This window comes from Diuraphis noxia, unplaced genomic scaffold (genome assembly GCF_037042655.1).
Source record: "Diuraphis noxia isolate RWA-SAM2 unplaced genomic scaffold, SU_Dnox_SAM2 contig0002, whole genome shotgun sequence".
NCBI lineage: Eukaryota > Metazoa > Arthropoda > Insecta > Hemiptera > Aphididae > Diuraphis > Diuraphis noxia.
The window spans coordinates 50,735,235-50,761,499 of record NW_028301712.1 but is presented as its reverse complement, the minus strand read 5'-3'; the positions used below and the strand labels follow the sequence as shown (position 1 = coordinate 50,761,499).

At 31.3% G+C, this 26,265-nt stretch overlaps 3 protein-coding genes and 1 long non-coding RNA gene across 5 annotated transcripts; 2 read left to right on the top strand and 2 right to left on the bottom strand.

Moving 5' to 3' along the window:
• Positions 1-1,803: 1,803 nt before the first annotated feature.
• On the top strand, positions 1,804-2,426 carry LOC149058635 (uncharacterized). Its single transcript, XM_089218427.1, is given in 2 exon segments — positions 1,804-2,094; positions 2,192-2,426. Coding segments are annotated over 2 exon segments (522 nt in total). The 5' UTR covers positions 1,804-1,807.
• A 577-nt stretch (positions 2,427-3,003) lies between these two features.
• Positions 3,004-7,072, bottom strand: LOC149058634 (uncharacterized). Of its 2 annotated transcripts, XR_016190173.1 has the most exons (4): positions 6,964-7,072; positions 6,499-6,513; positions 4,324-4,359; positions 3,004-3,397 (listed from the first exon to the last, which is right to left on the bottom strand). It is a non-coding gene; the product is annotated as an uncharacterized LOC149058634 (long non-coding RNA). The 2 variants fall into 2 exon arrangements; XR_016190174.1 differs by lacking the exon at positions 4,324-4,359 and having other exon boundaries at positions 6,964-7,042.
• Positions 7,073-17,920: 10,848 nt separating this feature from the next.
• LOC107172789 (KRAB domain-containing protein 2-like) lies at positions 17,921-19,088 on the bottom strand. The gene is made up of 5 exons (XM_089218426.1): positions 18,979-19,088; positions 18,772-18,874; positions 18,428-18,680; positions 18,222-18,356; positions 17,921-18,069 (listed from the first exon to the last, which is right to left on the bottom strand). The coding sequence occupies exons 1-5, from the start codon at positions 19,086-19,088 to the stop codon at positions 17,921-17,923; spliced, it is 750 nt and encodes a 249-aa protein (XP_089074552.1).
• A 2,010-nt stretch (positions 19,089-21,098) lies between these two features.
• On the top strand, positions 21,099-22,082 carry LOC149058633 (zinc finger BED domain-containing protein 5-like). The gene is made up of 2 exons (XM_089218425.1): positions 21,099-21,248; positions 21,903-22,082. Exons 1-2 carry the CDS (start codon positions 21,099-21,101, stop codon positions 22,080-22,082), a joined length of 330 nt encoding a protein of 109 aa, XP_089074551.1.
• Positions 22,083-26,265: the final 4,183 nt, after the last annotated feature.

Sequence of the window (26,265 nt, the reverse complement as noted above, 5' to 3'; positions counted from 1 at the left end):
GCTGTGTCCGTGCCGCCGGCCGTGGATTTTGCAGGCGCGTTGCCGGCACCGCGCATGTACCGACGTTGTCGTTGCCTAACCGTCGGTCGACGCCTTTTTGCGTTGCCGTGCTTTGTTCTTTTAAAGTTTGTATAGTGTGCGACGAGCGTTTCACGTTGTGTGTGCCGCCACTACTTTTCTGTGTGCCGCCACCAATTCGATCGTGTGCCGCCATTGCGTGAGCTTGCCGCTGATCCTCACTGCGCGCCGCCCGTTCTGTGCCGCCGCATCACCCGTGCGCTGACGACACTATAGTCCGCGTGCCGCCGCACGTCGTTACTCGCATTACAAATCCGAGGGTTGGAGTCGATCCGGAGGAGTTTCATTTTCATCAACGGACCAGGTCAATACTTTATAATTTATGTGTTGATATTTGTGTATTCATTTGTATTTATTCATATTTATTGTAAGATTGGGGCGCCCTCCTTTTATCATATATATAATATTATATATTGTCTTAAGCGTATACAATATATTCATTTGGCGTTAATCCGCCGTTCATAATTACTTCGTGTTATATTATTGTTACTTCTGATTCACTACTCGAATAACTACTATAATCAACTGCAGTAAGGATATTAGAAGTTGTAATAGGTAAAAAATTAGGATCATCATCTTCATCGTCCACATAACTATCATTATCTGAAGGTAAATCACTAACTTCTACATCACTATCAAATGTGAAATTAACTATATCATCATCATTTAAATACGAGCCATATTAATATCTATAAAAACTAATTTATAACAAAGTAAAAACTAAAAAACGTCAAAAAATGTTAGAAATGACACAGACTAGGAATGGTTATAGATGCACAGTGGTATACATAATATACCACCAAAATATATAAATGTTTGATGTTAAATTGATACTTGGTTTTATTATTTGAGTTTGTATAGGTTCTTTACTATTTTATAAACCAAATAGAACAAACAAATCGCAATGTTTTATTGATAATAATTAAATAGTGAATGAATTTTGTTAATTGAGGTATGATAACATTTATCGATATGTTTTTTCTGTCTAATCGATAAGAAATAATTTTGTTGACGATTACGCCATCTACCAGTCAATTATAACAACAAAGATAATACAATACTATAGTGGTAGTAAATTTATACTACCGTGCAAGAGTAGGATAATGTTTTCTAAAAGTGGTATAAAATAAATACCACCATGCTTCAAAGGGCTAGGGCACTAGGCATTAACGTGACTAACGAAAACTCGCTTAACAGCTCTCGAAGTCGAAGGTACTCTTACTACTCTTTGCTTTTGAACGCCGTTAATGTCAACTTTTACGTCTTTGACTGTCGTTATTTAAAATTTTGACCATAGGTCATATCGTTATCTCGATTTGTGCTTTCGTTCGTGCTAGTTGCAAATTTGACTATCAGTCATATCACTGTCCAGTGTCCACTGAGACGCCGACTTAGTTCGTGCTTCCTATTGCACGCCGCCCTAAAATTTTGACCATAGATCATACACTCATATCAGTCATATCGCCGACGTTATTAGTGCTGTCGCACGTGTTTGTTGCAAATTTGACTATATATCTGTCATACAACCAACTTTGATCGTGCTAGCTATTGCACGTCATCCTAAAATTTTGACCATAGGTCAATAGTTCATACCGCCAACTTCGTGCTATCACTCGTTGTTTGTCGATAATTTCAAATTTGTATAATCATATATAACTAATTAATATAAACATAATTATTCTTTTATATTTTATTTTTTTGTGGAAGTATTCATTTTAGGTTTATAATAATGATGAACAACGAGAAAATTATTGCTCTCCCAGATCATTTGGTGGATCAAGACTACTTCTTGCCAGTTGTATATGAAGATGATCATACAGTGAGTGAAGAAGAAGTAGTCGAAGAAGTGGAGGAATAAGAATAAGAAGAAGTTGAGATATTGGAAGAAGAAGAAGAACAACAACAAAGAGTATCAGAAACATATACTTTGATTCCTGGAGTTCATAATAGATCGAGGATATATGTGGATAATTTGGGATTCAAGTATTACAAACGTCAAGTTAGAGGACACCGCGTGTATGTATAATTAGTTAACCCAATATAATTACCTACCTAATTAGGTATTAATGATAATATTATGACATATAATGTACTATATTTATATTTTATATAGGTATTTAATATGCGAAAGGCAGAAGAAACGGAACCAGTTCTGTCCTTCCACCGCAACAGTAAGTACAAATTTAAATGATAATAGAATCCATCTAGGATTTTATCATTACCACCAGCCTGGATTAATTGACCTGAATGCGCCATTTTTGAGAGAAGCCATTGGTGAAAGAGGAATTGATCCAGCAGTGACTACCTCATTTATGAGAACTATATACAACAATGAAATTATCAAGTGAGACGTACTCAAATTTATCTATATATGCTAAGTTATTTATTTACCTATTCCTTTTTATTATTAATAAGGTAGTTAAACTTACAATGTAAAATAATATATTAATATATAGCTACCCGGCCAATAAAAATAATTATAAGTCAACTTATGAACAGCGTAAGTACCGAGTTAGAATATAATGATATAAAATCAGTTAGAAAGGATATTTATATTCAACGAAGAAAAAACTTTCCTCCTTACCCTTCATTTTTAGAAGATGCCATTACGCAACTGAACTAATTACAAAATGAAGATTTTTAAATGTTTAGACTTTTAGAGGGAAAAAATTTATACAATTACCCGATGATTGCACTTTTATTTGCTTAACAACTGAAGATTATTTTCAATGTTTGACAAGTTGCACAGATATATTTGCACTAACCTTTGACATATTACACATCGATTTTGAAATTAGTGCTATTCAAGCAACAAAAGAAGTTTTTATGGATGTCAAAATCAAAACATGCCGTTTTTACCTTAGGACAAGCTTGGTGGCGTAAAATTGAATCAATATGAATATTTTTAGAAATAATTAATCAAAATCAATTTTCAGATTAATTTAATATAATGGGAAAAAGAAAACTTTGTTACAATTTAATTGTGCAGATGGAATAAAAAATAAATTAAGGTTAGTTGTTATATTAAAAGGATAATTATAACAAGTTAGGTGCATAAACTAAAATAATAGGTTAATACACGAAAAAACAAATAAAATACATTTTTATTCCCTCTCATCATGAATGCATTTTTCTTTTCTGTTTTTGTTAATCATTAAGTACAAAAAAAATCTTTTATAATATTATGTATTAGTGATACTATATGCGTTATTAAAGTCAGTTTAACGTGTATTAAAAATTGTGTAAAAAATATTTCTACTGTCCTTGCCATCAGATTGAATTTTATCTTCACAGAAGTTTCTAAAAGTTTGGCCTCCATCTAAAACATGAAGATAAATTAGTATAAGAATGGTTGATTGAGTTTATTAGATAGCCTCACCACAAACCCCGTAGGTCTCGATTGTATATGAATACCATTTTTGACCTCTAATAATGCAACATTTTATTCAACACAAAGCGATATAAATATTTTCTATTGGCATAAACTAAAAAATTATTTTTTAATATTTTGATCCAATCTGCATTTATCGCATTCAATTGTTGGGTTGTACCACTAAGTCTAACATCAATTTACGTCATCAAAACATCGCACTTCAGACCATCACTATGAATCCTACCGGTTCGAAATAAACAACGCAATTCGCCGTGATATGATACTACCAACAATAGCAGATGAAATGAAAATAATGAAAATTTGTAATATCATAAAATAAAAAATTATTTTAAATCTCTAGAATTTGATAATAGATTTAATAATCCTATTAATACTTTTTACCGAGCCAAAAAGATTTTGTTCAACAAAATTTTAAAAAACCAAAAATATATAGAATAATCTATAGTTCCCAATACATGACACCCCAAATTTCTGAATTAATATATTATCATGTCCACTTCGGAAATAACCTGTTCTTGTTGTGCTATTTACTTGATCTGGAAATTCTATGAGGTTATTTTCATCTGTTGATTTTTCCCATTGATGTTATATGAAAGATACAACCTATGCGTTGAAATTTGCTACAGTCAAGCATTTATTAGATCCCCAAATTAATGTTTTGCATTAAATACAATACATATTACTGCAGTAATTCAAACACCATATTCTTATTTTATTATAAGTCATGGCCTCTGTTTAACATTGATAACGTAAACACTACATAATGAGGTACTATTACAGTATTAAAAATCAAATTTAATTTTCAATACAGCATTATTAGTTACCTACTAGTTATTAATTAATATACATACGACTTGCAAAAGATTCTTTATAGAGTTGTAATAATTCTGTAAACACAAATACCCCTGTGAGAGTTTTCAATTGTGCTTGGACTACCTACATTCTACATCTTAAAAGTCAGAAATACTTAGGACTAAATATTCAATAGATTCAATAAATTAGTCATAAGATGAAACATTTTAATTACAATTTTATATTTATTCTATATCCAAAACCTACGGGATTTTCCTAAACTATATGTCTTTGTTATAAAATACAATTTAAATTAATAAAAAATATATTAACAATAATTGTTTCTGTATTTCACCAACAATCTAAAATGATTTTATTTTTTTATTGTTGACAGGTAATCATTTATAAAATCGAATAATGCTATAATTTATTGTTCTGTAACTGATATTTATATATATATCACCTCAATATTTAGTATTTATTTGTAACACTTAATTAACAAATTTAAACGATATTATTTATTGCACCAAATCTGATTTTTGAATATTTCACTGGTTAGACTCAAAATAAAAAAAAAAATATGAAAGCAATACAATTGCAGAAGTTACCGTCACTCTTCGCCAATAATTAAGATGATTCAATCTTCAAGTTTGAGAATAGATTCTGGTAGCAAATGGAGTTTAGTTGATATTTTGAGAAGGTTAAAGTAAAATATTATGTGTAAACGCTAATATTTATAAGCAACACTAGTTTTTGTTTAAACGCACGTAAATATATCTATTGTTTGAATTTGTCACACAATTCTGCGGTACTCCATGAATCCGATCTGTAACCGGTTAATTTATTGTCGTTGAGGATTTAAGGTTTAATCGATGGGTGTCCAACCTTTTGTGAAGACTGGGCCACATCATATAGATAGTAGAAGTTGTTGTGGGCCACATACTTTTTTAAATAATAATACATTAAATTTAATGATTAAATTAAATTATATAATACAACAATACATTTCTTATAATTTTACTATATCGAATAATAAATAGAAATATTTTTACGAGTATTAATATTTCATTATACGTATACAGAAAAATATATTTGTTTATAACAAACGTGTGCATAGGCCTTTACAGTTTATTTGATGTTTTATAATTTTTTATTCTTAAAATAAATTTGTTCTCGTAATATTAATATATTATATACAACTAATTCATGGTTTTTAAATTGAAGTGAGGGCCGCATCATAATCTACATTGGGCTGCATGTGGTGTTGAGATGAATTAGGTCAGCGAAGGTAAATGTGCTGAGATTACAATAATATTTTACTATGTATTTTAATACGTTTAGAGGTCAGTAAGTATCGCAGCTGGCGGCTACGATCATCGAGCGTTAAACGTTTGGAGCGTATAATATGAGGAGACCATGTGAACCGGTGGTCTAGGGTTAGTCCAAGATATTTGACGTTTTGAGAGCAGGGTAGAATTTTATTATTAAGGAATATTTGTGGACAGTTTCTGGGGCGTAGTGTGAAGATAGAGTGGAACGATTTCGTTTGGTTTAAATTCAGGCCCCATTCTGTGAGCCCACTTTTGGCTTGTAGGTCAAGATGGGTTTGCATAAAAGAGGCAGCTATGTCTAGGTCAGAGTGGCATGCAAGTAGTGCTTTGTTGTCCGCAAAGTCAGCTACTATTGTGTTTTGAGTAGTTGGTTGGTCCGCGGTATAGATGTTAAAAAGGTGTGGTGCAATAACTGCACTTTGCTGAACACAGGCTTCTATTTTAGAAATATTCTAAAAAGTTATTCCTTAGTGCAAAGATAAGTAGCGATCACTAAGATATGATTTTATAAGTAGGTACAAGTATAGGAGGGAAATTGCTTTAATTTTGTGGAGGAACCCTTGGTGGCATTGTCATACTCAATCAAATGCCTGTTCAACGTCCAACAACACTCCTGTGCATATGAGATTTTCTTCATGAGAAAAAGAGATCTTATCTACAAGACGGTGGATCTGATATATTGCGAAATGATTGTGCCTGAATCCGAATTGGAAAGGTATTTTCACAAAATTAACATTTATATTTTTTTATACAATTTTAAATTGTATTCTTGAAAGATTTTTGTTGTATTTTGTATTGTTTTCATAAATTAAAATTTCCATTTTTACTGTGAACAATTAAACTCAATGATTATGATTATATAAATATTTGACATTGAATTAATTGAATATAATATATACGTACTTTCTGTTCCTAAAACTGTAAAATGACAAATTATAATAATTAGTTATGCATCTGATACTATTTTAAATAATGAATGTAAATTCCTACACGGCGAAACAATTATGTTTTACATAGATTATACAAATTTTTTTAAAGTTTTAAAACTGCTTAAAATTTTTAATTTTGACCACTTAAATTCATCAACTAGATTCGCTTTCCTTTCAGGAAAAATACTGAAAACGAAAATCGGAACATTTTTACTGCACCAAAAGTTGACGACAGAGAGAAAAAATATGCATATCATTTCAAAACAAAGCTCTGTATTGTCCATATTTAATAAGCATTGACCATCATCGGTACAATTACTATCCAACTATATTTAACCTTGGTTTTGTCCCCTTAATAGTGTGGTAATATAAAGTAACAGTGGTAGGACTAACTTTTTATTTTTGAGTTTAAATTAATGTATGTATTGATCCACTATACCTTCCCAACATAAAGACGCACTAGATTCAGCTGAAATAAAATAAAAAGTATAGTTTTTAAACATATATTATATATATAAATTAAAAATCAAATGTTATAGTATTAAGTCAAGCAATCCTTACAATATTATATAAAATATTAATATTAATTTATTTAACATCAATTTATTAGAATAATTATTAAAATCTTAATAAATTTACAAATTAAAAAATCAAATGTTAGTATAAGTCAAACACACCTTACATTATTATATAAAATATTAATACTAATTTTTTTTCACGTTAATGTATTTGTATATTTTTTTTTTTTTTAATTTACAATTTATTTATAAGTACAGGAACTTTTTGGGTGGCATTTAGAATTACAAAGTAAATTATTTTTTAAACATATGCACCGTTTTGTGGTGCACTTTTGTTGGCATGTACATTTAAAAAACCTTTGTCCATTACCAATTGATTGGGATTCGGATGATTTTCGAAGGCAAATATCTACATCTGGAACGTCATTAAGCGTAATAAACTTTTCTGTGCATAAATTAAATTGCGGTACACTGTCACACGAATAAGTCTAGTCTATGCCAAATAGTGTGGTTCAATACTATCTTATCTTATTATTTTTATTAATTAAACAACAACGGTAACAAATTTTGTATGTTATCTAATCCAGCCCCGGTCATCTACCTAATGATATAAATTTCATACATTAACGAAAACCCAATCGGTATTTTATATATTAACTAGTAAAACCGTGTAATTTATATATTAACGAACACATTTAGGAATTTTATAGAATAACTAGTTATTTAATAAAATAACGTATTACATACATTACCGCTAACATATATATATATATTAACAACTGTTATCGCACCAAGCAATTAAGCTCATCGCAGGACGCTATCTGCGCGCTGGCGACATCTCTCCGTTCGTAATTAGTAATTACACACCACTCCGTCCTTTAATTATTTAAATTATTATAATTGTAATGACGTGTATTTAGTCTCTTTGTTTTTGTGTACTTTGTGGATGATTATAGGTCAGCCTGTTGCCTCATTATTATCATTTTCTTCATATCACCACATTATGTTATGATTAAAGTTTTTCTTTGTGTGGCAAACGCCCTTTGTTTTTGTTGTTGTTCGCATGTATATCGTTCTCCCGCTATTCTAGCGAACAATTTTTTTGTCTGTCGTAAATTATTATTATTATTTAAAATATTGTGTTTTATTAAGACACATCGTGCGCAACCTATTTACGTTGATTATTTTGTACTATTTTATTTTTTGAATCGCATTGTAGGATCAGTCAACAATAAACTTACCGACCACAAAATCGTGAGTAAATTCTTAGTCTTCTATATTATTCCTGCACTAATGTCCATCCAGCGTGGATGTATATACCAACAATTTGTTTTTCAGTGAGAAACTAATAGTCACAATCTACTGTGCACATCATTTTGCCAGTAAGGCCGAGTTCGGCTGGTTCCGGGAATTTATCCGATATCGGATTTGGTGACAGCCGTCTTGCGTAAGTCCGCCAGCCACTCAAACGAGTGGTGTGAGAGGCCACCCAGGTCGTCCAGTTTTTCGTGTCGGTCAACTGAGGGCCTACCAGGAGAGCAGTCCTACTTAGAAATAAGTTAGTTTAAAGTACTGTCCTGGTTCTTTTTGTGAGCTCTGTGGTCATTGCACCAAATCGATTCCACCACAGAGACCCCCTCCCACAACATTAACCTGCATTTTCCTTTTTCCCCATGTACTCCACCACCCGGCTCCCATTCTATCCAACGTGTAACTAGATAAACCTTTGTCTCGTTTCTCAACAATCGTTTATTCGGTTGCCCTCCCTTTTTGTCAGGCACATACACGCATCATTGAATGTAAATATACTGTTCCCTTGTTAGTTCTTTTTGATAATCTGGGTAGTCTGGGACCTTTTTAAGGCGAGCTTAAGCTCTGTATTTTCCATATTTAATAAGCATTGACCATCATCGGCACAATTACTATCCAACTATATTTAACCTTGGTTTTGTCCCTTTAGTAGTGTGGTAATATTAAGTAACAGTGGTAAGGCTAACTTTTTATTTTTGAGTTCAAAATAATGGACGTATTGCTCCACTTTACCTTCCAATAAAAATAAAATAAAATAAAAAATACATACTAGTATAATCTGAAATAAAATAAAAATTATAGTTTTTAAATATGAAATATTAACCAATAATGTTATGATAATAGATGAAAACATAGTGATTTATTTGAAATTTTCTCAATAAATTAAACACAAATTTTTTGGTAGGAGACCAACATTAAAATAGTTATTAAGAAATAAAATATACATTTTTATTTAATTTTAATTTGAAATATTATTACATGATTTTTTTTAATGTAAGCGTAGAAGATTGTTTGTGAGAAAAGTTTTTTTTATGTTCAATTAAATATTAGTCATGAGCTATTGCCATGTGCAAGGGTGGCGAACCCACGGCACGCATGCCAAAAAATGTTGCTTGTATAAAATCAAAGAAATAAATTATATACATTTAAAAAATTATAATACTCCTATGTATAATTGATTAGAGGTATGTTACAATATTATTAATACATGTATTATGTTCTGTTTGCCATTTGGTGTGTACAAACTTTAGGCACGCGAACAATTTTTAAACTTTTTTTTTAATTTTTAAATCAAATATTTAATTTTATAATTTTTCTATCATAACTCATAAATTATATTACTAACAAATGGAATCAATACAGATGTGCCGAATTGGGGTGAACAAGATAACAATAATTTTCATATTTGAATTTTAATATTGAAACAATTAATATAGTTATAAATTTATATTTTGAAATATAAATTGAACAATAATCGTAACACTGAGTAACTAATAGCATCGAGAGTTTTATTGATAAATTCGAACATTATATTATTTTCTTTGTAAGTAAATACTCGATTTAACTAGCATTATAAATAATGCAATTGTCATCATAAAATTCAAAGAAACCGATATTAGTTTTAAATTTTAATATTTTTTTAAAGAACGGATCAAGAACGGTTTTCAATTCTATGGTTTCGGTTTAGGTTTTGTAAACGGTTTTTTAAAGACCTTAGGTTTGTTCCCATGGCGCTTGGCTCGGCGAGCAATGAGTCAAATTCGATGGCTTGGTTCACTACACGCGCCGTGGAACGCTCTTGCTCGTCTAGGCGTAGGCGCAGTATAGCTCGGCTAGGCTCGTGTCTATCCGAAAATTGTCGGTCCGATGAGTCCGCGCCAAAGGAAACGAGCCTCGCATTTAATCAGCGTTCCAACGAGCGTGCGGCTATGGCGAGCCATAGTATACGTTTTTTTGTGTATTTTTTCGGCTCGGATAAGCTCGTGGCTCACCAAGTCACTCGCCGTGGGAATGCTGTTGGCAATGTAAGCTCGTGATATATGCCGAGCATACCTACATGTAGGCTCGGTACATCAACCGCGCTGCGCGAAGTTCGCCGAGCCACGCGCCGTGGGAACCCGCCTTCAGTTACGATTTTTTAACTGGTGTTTTTCATAAACCGGTTTCGATCCCTGGGATTTTGTTATATGTAGGTATTATGATAGCCTTGAAAAGGACCTTGTTAGTATATGTGTTGCAATATAATATTTAAAAAGTGAAATTTAATCAACAAATTATTTAATATTTTTTGGTTCAAAGCACATCACGAGTATTTATTTTTATACGCAAATAAAATTATGAAAATACTAGTGCAGAATAGTGCAACTAAATAATAATTACTTACAATGTCCAGCTAGAAAAATATAGTTTAATGCCATTGTTACTAATATTAGATATAACACTTAATAAATTATAGTTTATAATAAATCATCATGTTTTAAAATATATAGTTGGAAATTATTTTTATAATAATACATTTTATTCGATCGAACGTTATTGTACGTTATGTAAGTACGTGTACTCTGTAAAGGACATTGTGACGCTCCGGAATAGTGATAACTGTTTTATTTACTTTGTATACCTAAATATAATAAATATGATTCGTCAAGATCGACGTAAATTATTATACGATTGAATTTTAAATTTACTTGAAAACGGAGATGACTTCGACATTGTGGAATTTGCTAACGACGATGATTTGGGAAATAATTATTGTCATGAGGATTTAAAACTACTTGAAGGTAATTTATGTTTTATACTAAATTATGTTATATTTTACTACATTCTGTAATATTTTATTTCATACAATTTTCAATTTTAATACTTATGGTTTCTTTTTATTGTCAGACTTTTTAACTAATGACGAAGATTTTGGTGATATTATGCCTATTATGGGTGAAAATAAATGAAGTCGAAATCGACGAAAACGCAGTTGACGAAAATAATATAGTAGATAATATTCAAAATGTTGTGAATAACGGATTAAATTATGCTCCGTTCCTAGCTCTTAGAGCCATTAAGGAGATAGCTTCTTTGGTAGTTGACCATGCTCCAGATGTTAGCCGTGCACTTTTAAAGCAGACATATATGGATGATATTTGTACGGGTGCAGATTCGGTGGAAGAACCACTTTTGCTCAAGTCCAGACTCGTTCATAATCTAGCCTAGTTTGGTCTGGAGTTGAAGAAATGGATAAGCAACTCCGACGAACTACTAGCCACGGTCGAAATTGAAGATCGAGCATCGTGTTCAATTTCATTTAACGATGGAGAAAGTGTTCCAGTATTAGGAGTGATTTGGGTTCCCGATCAAGATTGCTTTCGTTATGATGTTTTGACGATTAAGACTCCAGAAACGAAACGAGATGTACTTTCTTTAATTGCCAGAGTGTTCGACCCATTAGGCCTGTTGTTAAATTGATCTTATTACCTATTAATTAACTAATTTGTAACATGCCCGTGTTGTTTTTGCTCATTGTATATTTGTAAGCCTTTGTTCCAGATTGATGGTTCAGACGGGATTTTGGGCAGGAAGTTCTCGTCATGGCTTAAAGGTTAGTTTTTCGCTTACTATTATTTTGTTATTTATAAATATTATAATGTTTTTTTTTGTTTGTTTTGTTTTTAAGTGCATATTTTGTAAATTGTATATATTGAACAAGACTATTTATACTAATTGTTGAAACTATAAACTTGTGAACCTAACATTCCCCACCACAACCGTTTCCTCACAAGAATCATTGCTATACAAGTTGTGAGGCAAGCCTTCCAAGGGGTGGAAGATGTTCGCGCCAGATAGTATCGTTGCGCCGCAGTTGGTAGTGCCGATGTTTATGCGTGCAAGTCTCCCTCCGTGGACCCCATCGTGCGGGCTGGTTGTTGTCGTTACCATGGTCTACGGTCATCGCTGTATTATTATTTATTATTTTTTTTTTCTTCTACGCTGTTGTCGTAACGGTTTGCGGCATTTTTTGTTTTGTTGTATCTTTTTCTTTATGTTGATTGTCGCGATATTTGAGAAAAGGCTCAGTAAGTTAAAAGCCTAAAACACTCGGATCAAAATATTAAAGTTGAGCCTTTAGATTGTTCGTTATTGATTGTCCGATTTATTTCGACCGTGTAGCGATCGAGCGCGAAGAAAAGAATGTTGTCCAAAAGGAAGTTGCCCAACAAGGAGTTGCCCGAAGAGAAGCTGCTCAAGCCCTCACCAAACGAATGTTGTCGTGAAATGGTTGTCTGTTTTGAGGTGTTGCGTGGTATGTTTAATTATTGATTGTCAATATTGTTAATTGTAATTTGTAAAATTTTTTATAGTTGTATGTTAATAATAGTCAAAAGATAACTGTTGTTCTTATTCATTTGTTTATTAATTTATTTATTTGCCTCCTCCTCTGATGTAATATTATAATTCTCCCGAGACAATTGTTGTGAAGTTGTTGGGGCCAACTGCCAGGTAAGATCCCCGTCTGGCGAACAACTTTAAAATAGTTATCACCAGGGCTAAGATTTGTATTCAACAGCATTTTTTTTGCTTCGTACAAATGAAATTTAAATGAGTTATGTCCACGATTTATATTATTGTGATGAAGATGGTATTATTTTCATTTAACATGTTTTTGCATATATTGAGCTTAATGTATATTTTTGCATATTTAATATGATCTTATTTATGTTGTTCAATAATTTATAAATTCCCCTAAACGATCCGTTAATTTCTCGCCCAAATGATACAGCTCTACACAGGTAAATTTTGGGTTTTTCGCCAAAATGAATGACGCCCATTTAAACTGCGTCCGAGTTTTTATCAAGAGTAAAAAGGTGAAATTTTAACTGTGCCCGGGTAAAATGACAGGTTAAATACTTAATTCATTACAGCCATATAATATGAATAATTAAAAATATATTATAATTTTAAAAAGCAAAATAAAGGGCATAGCCCATTCGGCTCCCGATTTTCCTAAACGGCTCCCGTTTTCAAAACGGTCAATTCCCAAATGGCTCCTATCGAAAAAAGTTTTACTATCAGGTAAACTCCTGGTAATAATCCTGTTTTTTACAACAGAAATTCCTTCCCACTTCATACAGACTTAATTAATTTCGGTAGGTATACAAAAACTGTATTCAGTTACAAAATATAAAAATATTTCCAATTAGCCATGAACACACAATATGTTATAGATTAGATATCGATGATATACGAGTCATATGTACACGACGAAAAAATACACACAAGCTTTGGCGATTATGATACTCGCTAAGTACGAGTAAGTATAATATTATATATATATATATATATATAATTAATTTCGGTATACAAAAACTGTATACAGTTACAAAATGTAAAAAAATAATATAAAAATATTGTAAAATCGTGTGTCTTAAAATGTGCACGATTCCATACGCTGATAAGGACCAAGCGCGGAGTCGTGTTCTACCCTTTTTTTCGATGGGAGCCGTTTGGGAATTTACCTGTTCGTAAAACCTTTTTCGACGGGAGCCGTTTGGGTATTGACCTGTTCGTAAAAACTTTTTTGACGGGAGCCGTTTGGGAAAAATAAACAATAGACGGGAGCCGTTTGGGTATTGACGAAAATAAATACAAATATTACAAATAATAATGTCATATTGTTATAAGATATTAGGAATTAAAAAAAATATAATTTTAAAAATTAAAATAATTATAAATATTACAAACAATAACATGTGGATGATACATATTCATCAATTAGAATTTGACTACTATTATATTTATTAAATACATTTTCTAACTTTTCGCGTTTTTGTTTTGTTTTGTAGTTTTGGAAATTAAACGGTTTATTTAAACTATGTAGTTTAATATATACTGCTATTTGAATTTCTTTTAACTTTTCAATGTTCGGCCATCGCGACTTTAATGATTAAATATGAATACGATAGGTACTAGCAGAACTATGCCGGAAGCAGTGGTGTACTCAAGGGGGGGGGGGTCGTGGGGGTTTGAACCTCCCCCATGACCTCACTAACCTATGTAGTCTTGTGTGTCCGTGCTTAGGGGAGAGGTGGCCACGGTGAGACATGGGGCACAGTGATCCATTAAATATAAGTCGACTAATTTAATATTTAACCATCAGATGGAGAATCCAGAAGATTCATAAAATCATAATAAACATAATGGTTAACTATTAGTCATTGGTATAGATACTAGTAGCTATATCCGTGCTATTAGGAAGTTCAGGTCAAAAATGATACTATCATCTTATCATAATATTGTTATTTTTTTTTATATTGTTATCAAAACGTGAAAAATGTTAGCTTCGTTTTTTTTTCAATTTTGGTATCGAATTTTATCCAAAGTTGCGTATTTTAAGGTATGTATAAATTAAATTTTTCTTGTGCACAATTTATTTATATGCACAATTGTTTATCATAAATATTCATACGAGAATAATAAAACATCTGCAAAATAATAAATTGGTATACAGTGAGACAGTACACAGTGAGACAAATAAATACGGTTGTCTCGCTGTACCCAACATCAGTTAACTCTAAAACAAGACTCTTGAAATAAATTATGATCATAATAAAGTGATATTAGGTTATGATTTTTATTTAATTTTTAAAACTTAAACATAAAACTATTGAAATAAACAAAGTGAATACCTACATTTTTTTAATTGTACAAAAACACAATTAATTATATTAAAATTTGTTAAAAAAATTCTCTTTAATTGTTTTATCATATTATAAAATGTTGTGAAATGAAAAGTTCAAATATAAAAGATAAACTACACATTTAAAAGCTTTTATATTATGTAGTGCCCCGTGACGTGTCTCATTGTGTACAAGGCTGTGTCACAGTGAGACACTATGAAATAAAAAAAAAAAATTTCTCTGGGTTGAAATTTCGTTAAATTTTAGAATGTATTAATATGTTTTTTAATGCTCAATAATATTTAGAATAAAACCATAATAACGCTGTTGAAGGATTATAAGTCATTTTTAGTGTCTCACTGTGGCCACCTCTTCCCTATATACAATATAACTAACTGGAGCAATTTTCTAAAAAAAATTTTTTTTAAGGGAAAAAATAATCAATATACGAGTAAATCTATTTTAAATCATATATCAACATGCAATATACGAGTACAACGATTGCATGCATTATCTGTTAAGAACTGTAAGATTAGATAGGTAAGTAAGAATATTTTTAAAAAGAAGGTGACAAATTCCCAGTGATAAAAAACAAAATGTTCACCCCCCCCCCACCATTGAAAACTCTTGAGTACGCCTCTGGCCGGAAGTAGTGATAACCATCAATTGTTGTATTACTGCAATATAGATATTCATTAACGTGTTGGTATTTCTTGACGAAAATAAAATATTTCTGATATGCTTGAAAAAGTACATAGAAAAACATAGAAACTTTAAACAGTTAATAAGTCGGACGCAGTTTACACTATACCTTTTTAACATAGTTTAAAAATCAGGCGCAGTTTACGTAGGTATGCCCTAAATTTCGAATGTAGGTACTTCATCATTTAGAAATTATATTTAGGTATTTATGAAATTTGATTTAATAGTTAATTGTTTAAATTTAAGATTATGTGTTATACTGTTAGGTGCCAATTTATATTAAAAAGCATTTTATAAGGACAGATATTTAATACATTTTTTTTTTGATTAATTTTTCAATGATTGACAATACTTTTCAAATTCTGAAGATAAATATAAAGGTATTTATTTAACTACCTAAAAGTTTTTATTTTGTACGTATTTTTATATGTAATGTACACTATTATGAACCTTACGTAAAAATAAACTTTTATAATACACAAAACAGTATATTATGATCTTCAACGCTGAGGGTAGATGGTGATAACGACACGTATATAGTTGATAAAGAAAGTTTCCGAAAAAATCAATTATAATTTTTTTTGTTAAATACCTAAAAAAAGCTAAACAAGTTGAAATATCAAATTAAAGTAATATATTAGATTTAATATTCAAATGCCTATAGTTCATATTTTTTTTAACTGAATAGTATCAGTGGCTGTTTATTATTAATTCAGCCAAACTCCACATTCCATAATATTACCATCTAATCTTATTTCAGTCAGAAAAACTCATTGTATAACAGATTACTGTTTTAGAAATTGAAATGTATAAAAAATTCACTTGAATAACTAAAACATTTTCGTTGTTTTATAAATTCATCCTAAATATTTTGAATGTTTTGTAGTCATATTTTATTTTAAAAACCAATCAATAAAAATTGATCAAATTCTAAAAACCTTTATTACAGGGACAAAATGCAAATAGAAGCATATTTACTGTTTCGAAACATGAAATACAAAACAACTTATTATTGTAACTGATACTTCTCCTATCAGAATCCAAAACTTCAAAAAAAAATAATTTCCACAAAAAATAAAATTATTTAACAATACGTACTTGTTAGAACTGTAATCCATGATGTTTAATTAATTTATAAAATATTTTACATAAATTATACCATACTATTTTCACATGCTTATAAACAAACTTACAAATTTCCTCTGCAAAAATATATATTATATACGATGTTTATTAATAATACAATTAAAAAAATAGGACATAGAAGTATTTAATGCGATTGAACACAGTGGTTTTCTCTATTGCCAACGAAAATGTTCGAATTGTGGCGGGTGTTTATTAATAATATATATAATCATATACATGGTGATCTATTTAAGTGGGTACACTAATTATCTTGAAAAGTATTAACTTTTTTTCTAAAACTATAATATTTTAATTTTTTTCAACCTTATACCTATTTATTTGTGAAACCACTATCAACTTTTGATTTTCAAGTGGTAATATATACTAAAAATATCAGGAATTAATAAAAGCATTTTTATTATGATTTTACGCGTTAACATTTTTATTTTTCGTTGATGGTTTCGCGAGATATAGTCCTATATATTATATATGTTAAGGTATATGACCGCATTGCAGTGAATGTTAACAGTCACAGGTGTATGTTGACATTTACCGTTAATTTTGGTAAATGTTATCAATTATTTCAAATATCTCACAATGCGGACATTTTCCAGTATTTGTTGACATACGCAATAGTTATTTAGTGAATGTTGATATGTCTGACAATATAATATATAGTCAAATAGATAGCCAGATAGGTAAGAATTTTTTAAATAAATATAGTTAAACAAATTAATTTTTTAATATATAGTTTAGGTAGTATATATTTTTTTAAGTTTTATTTATTACAACACCGTAAACTATCGTGGCATTTACTGCTACAAAGTATTCCCCCATTCTTACAATTAAATTGTTTTGTATTAAATTTTTTTACAATTGCATCGTATATAACCTTGGCCACCACTTTTGGAAGCAGCTGTCGATACCTGTCTCAAAGACATTGTCTTATCGGATAAAACGTCGTTTAATGATATCAATTTTTCTTTGCACACTACAAATTAATTTCGAGTGTACAGCTGACTGATTGTCCCATATTTTGTTCCTAATTTGTAAAATTCGTTATCAACGTCCATTACAACTGCCAAGATATTAATATCTGTTTAAATATATCGTTGAGCTTAATTTTATCATTATTTGCTTGATTTTCAAGGTTATCGTAATTTTTACCATTAGCCTCATTTGTTTCATTACTTTCTTTATTTTTTGGATCAGTTTTAGGGGCTGTCAAAAAAAAAAAAGGTTGTTTTCTTAACTAAAATAAAATGTATATTATTATTACAGTGACGGCTAGTGGTAGTGTTATAAGGTTGTGCCATAAACTATACATTTATCGATCGCCCCTTATCATGAGCCGCCACTGTATATTAACTTACTTATAGACTGAAGTATTTGTTCTAACTCCTCTTCTGTTGCTAGTTTTTCTATTTGTTCTCGCGGAAGAGAAGATGTCAAAAGACTTCTTTGTGCTTTAGTGCCAAACATAGCTTCGTATGGCGTTTGCTTAATACCTTGATGATACGTCGTGTTTTTTGTAAATTGACAAATGGTAATGCTTCTGACCATTTTGTAGTGGCATCACCTTCCATTATAGCTCTTAGTATATTTTGGAAATCTTGGTTTGCCCTTTTGATGGATCCTTGTGTTTGGCTGTGGCGTGGTTTACCATGCACAATTTTCACACCATCCAACATTGAGCATGGTTCTGATATAAATTTATTTACGAATTCTCGTCCTCTGACGGAATGTAAAATATCTGGAGCATTGAAAACAAGAAATATATTTAATAAGTGATGTGCAACTTCTTCTGCAGTTTTAGATTTTAAAGGTCTTAACTGAATAAAGGTGATTAGTAAAGAAAATTAGGTGATCCTGATAATTTAGTATAAATTTAAATTCACCATCATTGCGAGTTTGCATATCTACCAAGTCTACTTGACACTGCGAATTAAGTTCACGACTTATAATAGGTTTGATTACAATACCTTTTTTTGGAACTTTTTGTTTGGTTTGGCATTGAACACATAAACTTAAAAATAACATAACAACATCATATGTTATTGTGATATTAAATAATAAATTGTTCTGCAATTCGTTCATCATTCTGGTTCGCCCTGCATGACCAGTTCTTACATGAGCTGATGAGCTTCGTGCATAATTTCGAATAGTTCTTCGTTCTTCACATAGTAAATAATTTTAATTTCGACTTCTTTTAACGAGACGATTAGTTTATGATGATCCATAATATCAACAACGATTTGGTATCATATTGTCTTATACGATAAAATTACTAACGTCCAAACGTCTCCAATGGATATTGTGACTGGATAATAACGCCTTAATTTTAGAAAATAATACAAAAATACCTTTTACATTACAAAATACATCGAAATTCAAGCGTGGTCAACATTTACCAAACACTTATCGCAAATGTCAACAATCACCGCTGTATGGACGTACAAAGACCATTTTTTCAACATTCACTATGATCTTAGTGAATGTCAACATTCGCCGACTGCGATCATACACCTTAACATATAATATATTATACTACCTATACTACTATGTACATATTTGAGAGCATTGTAAAAATACTCTTATTATTTATGTGCCTCACATTGAAAGGTGTGTGATCTATCATATTGTTTTATAGGATCCATCTTATTGTTTTCTATTATAATGTCATATAACATTACAAATAGACATACAATTGAAATTTTCGTTTTACAGATGAATTTTTCGGAAAAATTCTCACAATATAAAATATAATCTAATGATTCTAATATTTAATCTTTAATGTCATTTAGTCACTAAATAGATTTTGTAGCTATCTTCCGGAGAAAACAATTTCACATTTTTTAATAATGTAAAAATAAAATTTACATACCAATTAAACCTTAAAAAAAAAATTATAATATGAATTATTATAGAAAATTTCAATATAAGAATTTTATTTTACTATTGAAAAAATAATTTTTTTTTTTTGAAAAAGAGGTGGTAAAAAATAAATACATAGCATTAACAAAAGTTAGTCATGAAATCTACATTTTCACTTGCTTTAGGCTATTTTCTGTATGTTATTTGAAAGAAATTATAATACTTGAAATAAATACAAAACAAGGGTTATGAAAATTATATAATATTTGGAATTATATTTATATATATGCTAGCTGACCCAGCAAACGTTGTTTTGCCATATAAAATATTTCTAGGGAATTTATAATGTAGAATAAAAATAACCAACTTATTGTAAGCGTGTAAGGATGTGGTAAATGAGCGAAAGAGGCATGGAGCGCTGTGAACGATGAGGGAAGATATAAATAACAAAACACCAAACATTTAATTTTTAAATTTATTATAATTTATTCCTCAAAATTATATTTATCAATAATTAATCACGACAGTACCACTATATAACAAACAATATCAATTTCTTAATGCTATAGCGTGAACAATATTTTTTGTTAGCTTATCTTTAGCTAACACAAACAAACTGGATGGTTTACCCACTTGAGAGTATGCCACGTATAATTGTCCGTGTGAAAAACATGGTGTGCTCAAATTTAAGCCACTAACAGACATCGTTTGGCTTGATAGTCATTGCAAATGCTAATCTTATAGGAAACTGAATAAGTTTAAATTGAAATGGCATCCCAGATGACAATTTTACACTGTTTCAGCACTGTGGCTATGGATGATTGTTTTTTTATGTTACACACTGCGTCAGAGTTATTTTGAATATTAAGTGGCAGCTTCAATACCTAATGCAGAGATTCCCAACCAGGGTGCCGCGAAATTATTTGAAATATTTTTTTAGAAAAAACAATTTCATTAAAAATATAGCATTGTGAGTAATAAAACGGACTATAATAATATAAAACCTATCGTGTTTCATATATTTTGTAGAAATATTACGATTTTCGATCTATTTTAATGTTCATATACCAGTTTCATTCTTATCGCTTCGATGTCTTGTGCTTTTATCTTATCTTAATTTTTGTAAAACATGTATCGACAATAGTAATTTAATAATATAGGCATACTAACAATTTCAGTACAATCAGTCTGGTTTTAGTCATCATTGCGAAACATATATATTTCGTGATAATATTATAGAACAATTTTTTTGTTGCAAAGAAATGAAAGAAACGACAACTGGTCTTGATGCGTTTAATATTTTTGATTCTTATCTTAAAATATTAAATTTATCTTGAGATTATTGTTATGGTATTTGCACTGATGGCGCTCCTAGTATGATTGGTTCTATAAAGGGTTTTGTTACATTGGCAAAAAAGAGTAATAAAACTATAGTTGCAACTCACTGTTTCCTTCATAGAGAAGCTTTAGTAGCAAAAACTATCGGTCCTCAGTTAAAAAATGTTCTTGATGAAGTGATAAAAATGGTAAATTTTATTAAAATGAGACCATTAAAAACACGACTTTTTTCTTTATTATGTGAAGCAATGGAATCACAATTTACTAAACTTATTTTACATACAGAAGTACGATGGCTATCGCGTGGTAAAGTTTTGTCCAGAGTACATGAGTTAAAAAATTAACTTATCGTGTTTTCTACTCTTGAAAATGTACCAGAATTTTGTGAATTATTAACGAACGAAAAATGGTTGGAAAAACTATCATACTTGGCAGACTTATTTTCACACTTAAATCAAATAAATTCAAGTATGCAAGGACCAAATGAAAATAAATTAACATCGTGTAGTAAGTTATTTACTCTTAAAGATAAATTAAAAATCTGGAAAAAACACGTGCAAAAAAATCAATTTGATATGTTTCCTTCATTATCTGTAACAGAAGAAAGTTCCGAAGTTATGACATTTATAATGGAGCATTAGACTGCCTAAGAAGAAAGTATAGACAAGTATTTTCCTAATTTAGATATTTCCGAGTATGATTGGATAAATAACCCATTTGATAAAAATATATGTTTAACTGAATTTAGCCTTGAAGAAGAAGAAGAGCTCGCTGAAATACGAAACAATCGAACTCTTTTATTAAAATACAAAAATGTTTCATTAAATGAATTTTGGATTCAGGTTGAAAAAATTCACGCTGAAATTGGCAAAAAAGCTCTAAAAATATTACTGCAGTTTTCGACATCATATTTATGTGAACAAGGATTTTCCACTCTTGTTAACATAAAATCAAATAAACGAATGAAAATGGAGTTCATTGAAGAAGAAATGAGAGTATGTCTTTCAACTATTCGACCATAAATAAAAGATTTGTGTAAAAAAAAACAAGCCCAAGTGTCACATTAGTTCCAATAATAAATAAATAAATAAGTTCCCTAATTTTAAATTAATATTGTAAATTAAATAATAAATAAAAATAAATAATAATTAAAAATAAAAATAAATACAATGTAATAATTTGTTTATAAAATGTAATATGTATATTGTATATAGGTAGTATGCACCTACGTCCTACACCTTACTAATTTTGATTATAATTATGCACTAATAAATAGAACCGAAGTACTCTATAAGTCTATAGTATAGTATAGACTATAGAGCATAGGGTGCCTTCGGATTTTTAGAAAATTTCCAAGGGTGCCACGAGTCAAAAAAGGTTGGGAACCTCTGACCTAATGAGATGTTTTGCCTCCATCCAATAAAGTTGCCCGCAATGCCCGATGATGCAACGGCCAATATGAAGCCATTATTTGATCGTATTTTAGGGAGAATTATCGAAATAAGAAATGTTTTGCCAGTTAAAAAAAAAAGAAAACATTTGCCGTAAAACGTAACTTTTCATGCCATAGACGCACGTGCCACGGAAACAAATAATAAAAAATAACCACATAGAGTGTGTGGCGATCCTGGACGGATACCGCGTGAGTCAGTGGTGTCACTAGTGTAGGAAGTGGTGGAGGAAAAAAAACAAACAGTTTGCGGTATTATGATTTTTTTATTGTGGTGGTTGAAAATACAACCGCCAGAAAATGATCAACATGAAAATCAAAATACCGGGGGGGTCGGCGTGCACGTTTTCCGGCTGATTTCAGCGAACGTGACCGGGCTGTGTCTAGACCCGTCAGGGGAACTTGAGGAGACTGATGTAGGCCAGACTGACCTCCATGTCCATATCGTCAGCAAGGTTCGCGTCCGGCCCTCTAAAGAGTTCCGTCTCTATTTCCGCTGATATTTCCATATCAACGGGTTGTGAGGAGGCTGTTGTTGGTTGTTTCGTAGTCCCGGTTGTTCCGATAGGTACAAATATCCGATAGCTAACCCTAACCTCCGGTACCGTGGCCACGATGAGGACCGGGTTCACATCCCCTTAATGTTGCGGGATGGGTGTCGGTTCTGGGGTGATGGTTAGTAGGACCGCGGTTGATGTCGGTTTTTCCAGGCGGTGCTGCTGGGACGGCTGCAGTCTTCTTTGTCCGATGGTCCCGCAAGCGTTGTTGGTTCCAGCGTTGGTGGGCGTTCGGCATGGCTAGTGAGGGTGTGGACGTCGTGGCAGCGACTTTCGGCGTCCGTGTGAGCGGTGTGTGCGGTGTTGACGGTTTGTTTACGACGGTTGTTGGTAGGCTGGTAGTCGCCAACCGTGGCGCCGGTACCGGTGACTGCAACAGCTGATCGGTCGCGCCGTGGTCGCCGGTCGCGTCATGGTCGCTGGTCGCGTCGTGGTTGCTGGTCGCGTTTTTTGTGAAGGCGGCCCACAGTACCGGATCCCGTTGAAGCTGCGCCGTCGTCTTCCACTGTACCCGTGGCGCCGTGGTGATGTTGGTTGCCTCCTCCGCGCTGGCCATCCTTAGGAGCTGGTGGTTATGTCTTCGAACGCGGTGGTCGCAGTGTGACCGTCCGCCATTCGGACGTTGTTTGGTTGTCCGTAGTTATGGGGGGGGGGGGGGGGTGATTTGCCGTATTTACGGCTACTGTCGGATTTACGTACGTTTCTGCGCTTGTGAATCTAATAGGGCTGTCACGAAGCCTGACGGAAATTCGAGTTCGACCGCGGGGGTCGGAATTTTGTCCGGGCGTGTTTGCATGCCGTTATTAGTCGTATTGCAACCGGTACTACGGGACAACTGGTTCTGAACCGCGATAGAGACTGTTTGGTAGTCGGTGTTAACCGCCTTAACCATACTGTCCCTATTCGTTGCCACTGTGCCTATCCGATGCTCTACGCGCGCAGATTGACCTGACCTAATGCGGGGATAGGCACAGTGTGTGTGTGCTTACGTCCCCGTCACCCATGTGGGTGAGCACCCGTGTCTCTGTTGCCTTTGTCCCTAAACCTTCCTGGCGCGCTTATCGCGTGTCGGTGTCGTCCGTCGTCGATTGGCGGTTGAAAAGAGAAGTAATTCCGCGGGCCCGCGTCAAGTGTAAATATCTCTATAACTAATAAGTCAAAACAATAATTGTTGAATATCGTGCGTGCAAGAATACTATAGTACTAATAACGTGCACTTAAGAGGCCATAACTCCGAAATCACGTATCACACAGCATACAAATTTAGATAGTAGCCGATTCTCAGTACTACTAAATATGAATATAAAATTTCATAAAAATCGGTCAAACCGTTTCGGAGGAGTATGGTAACTAACTTTGTGACACGAGAACTTTATATATAAGATATATATATATATAGATAGATATATATGTATATATATATGTTTTAAACATATTCAAAATTATAACGATATAGCTTTATCCCCCCCCTCAAAAATAAAATCAAACGCCAATTTGCAGTTGCAACAGATTTGATTGTTTTTATCAATAAAATATTCTGTTTTTGTAATGGTAAAACAGCCATTAATTGATATATTAAAATATTGAAAAATATCACATTAAGTAATAATAAAACGCATAAACTGTAAATATATAATAAAAAAAAAAAATTCAAAAATAACCTACGAGTTAATTCACCTAGGTAAAAAAAAAAAAAATAGTTGTAATTTAGATTTATCTTTTAAACTAATTGTAATACAACATATTAAATATAATATAAAAAAATTGGATATGTGGATAATACTTTGAGACGAGTTGTCGCTGGGTCCAGTGAATTGGTTCGGAACAGTCCTGTCTCAGAAGTGTGGTGTGATGGCGGGGGTGTTGGTTCAGTAAGAACAAATAGTAAGAATCAGTAAGAAAAAAAAACAATCAGTAAGAACAGTTGGTCCTTTAAGGGATAAACATTAGAGAAATTTTCTAAATTTAAAGTTTTAAGCATATTCAATATTATTATTAAATCGCTTATAAATATAAATAGATTGAAAATTGTATTATATAATATATGAAAAAATGCTAATTTAAATATTCAGTGAAACTGAAACTAAATCGATCTTATTGAAAACTGTTTATGCGTAAGAGTATATTTTGTTCTTTCTTAATTCATCACTCAACTTATGATCTGAAAATAATAGACTTACCGCGTGCTTCTATAAAAAAGAAAGAATATTTAGTCGACATCATAATGAATATTTATAGATTTATAGCCAGTATTGTCATTGGATAAAACATAGAACACGATAAAAAACTATTCTAAGAGGAGATAATATAAATTTTCATAACGATATATTTTTTAAACACTAATAATATGCGTAATTTAATTTTTTTTTAATTATTACATTTATTATATTACGTTTATCGTTTACTTGTTTTTCATTAATTCATCGTACAAATTATGAGCTAAAAAATGTAAACTTACCGAGTTGTACTAGAAAAAAAAAAAAATATTTAGTCGACATCATAATGGTTGTTTACAAATTCATAGTCAGTATTGTCATTGGATATAATATCATTGTAATAGATGTGATGAGTTTCAATTCAATAATAAATCATAGTATACGATAAAAATTATTCTGCGAGAAGATGTTTTAAATTTTCATAACGATATTTATTTTTAAACATTGATGTAGGTACCTACGTTATTTGTTTTCCATTTAGTTTTTACATTTATGATGATAATTTTTTATAGATGCCCGTAAAAGAAATAGATGAGCAGGTTTACAGGTTCCTATCTAATCTGAATCTAATCATTCACCTTAACAAGTTCCAACTAACTAACGTAATTAAACCGCGTTAATAGGAGTTTGCTTAATTATTTTATCTTCAAAAGTTTTAACCGAATATTTAAAAAAAATACTGGGAATTGTTCACTATTTTTTATTACGCAATTTACTAACAAAATCCAATACCTATTAAAAGAAACCTTCCTAAAGTTGTAAATATTAATTAATTTTTTACTGCATGTAAATGTGCATCAGACATACAGAAAATAGACATGCATAATTATTGTTTAATACTTCGACAAATATAATCATAAATCCATTTAGGATCTGAAAAAAATCTATTATATTAAATTTAAAATAATTTTATTTATTAAGTAATTAACTAATTGACTGACAAGACGAAAATATTATATAATTATGTACTTTGTATAACTAT

Bases quoted from the DNA above. Each gene is read 5' to 3' on its own strand.
- LOC107172789 (XM_089218426.1), bottom strand. From the start codon at position 19,088: ATGGATCATCATAAACTAATCGTCTCGTTAAAAGAAGTCGAAATTAAA. The intron at 18,357-18,427 runs GTGATGCCACTA...CGTATCATCAAG, and splicing joins ACTAAGAGCTATAATGGAAG to GTATTAAGCAAACGCCATAC. The intron at 18,070-18,221 runs GTAAGTTAATAT...TTTTTTTGACAG, and splicing joins ACAAATACTTCAGTCTATAA to CCCCTAAAACTGATCCAAAA.
- LOC149058633 (XM_089218425.1), top strand. From the start codon at position 21,099: ATGATTGGTTCTATAAAGGGTTTTGTTACATTGGCAAAAAAGAGTAAT. The intron at 21,249-21,902 runs GTAAATTTTATT...TTTTGGATTCAG, and splicing joins TTGATGAAGTGATAAAAATG to GTTGAAAAAATTCACGCTGA.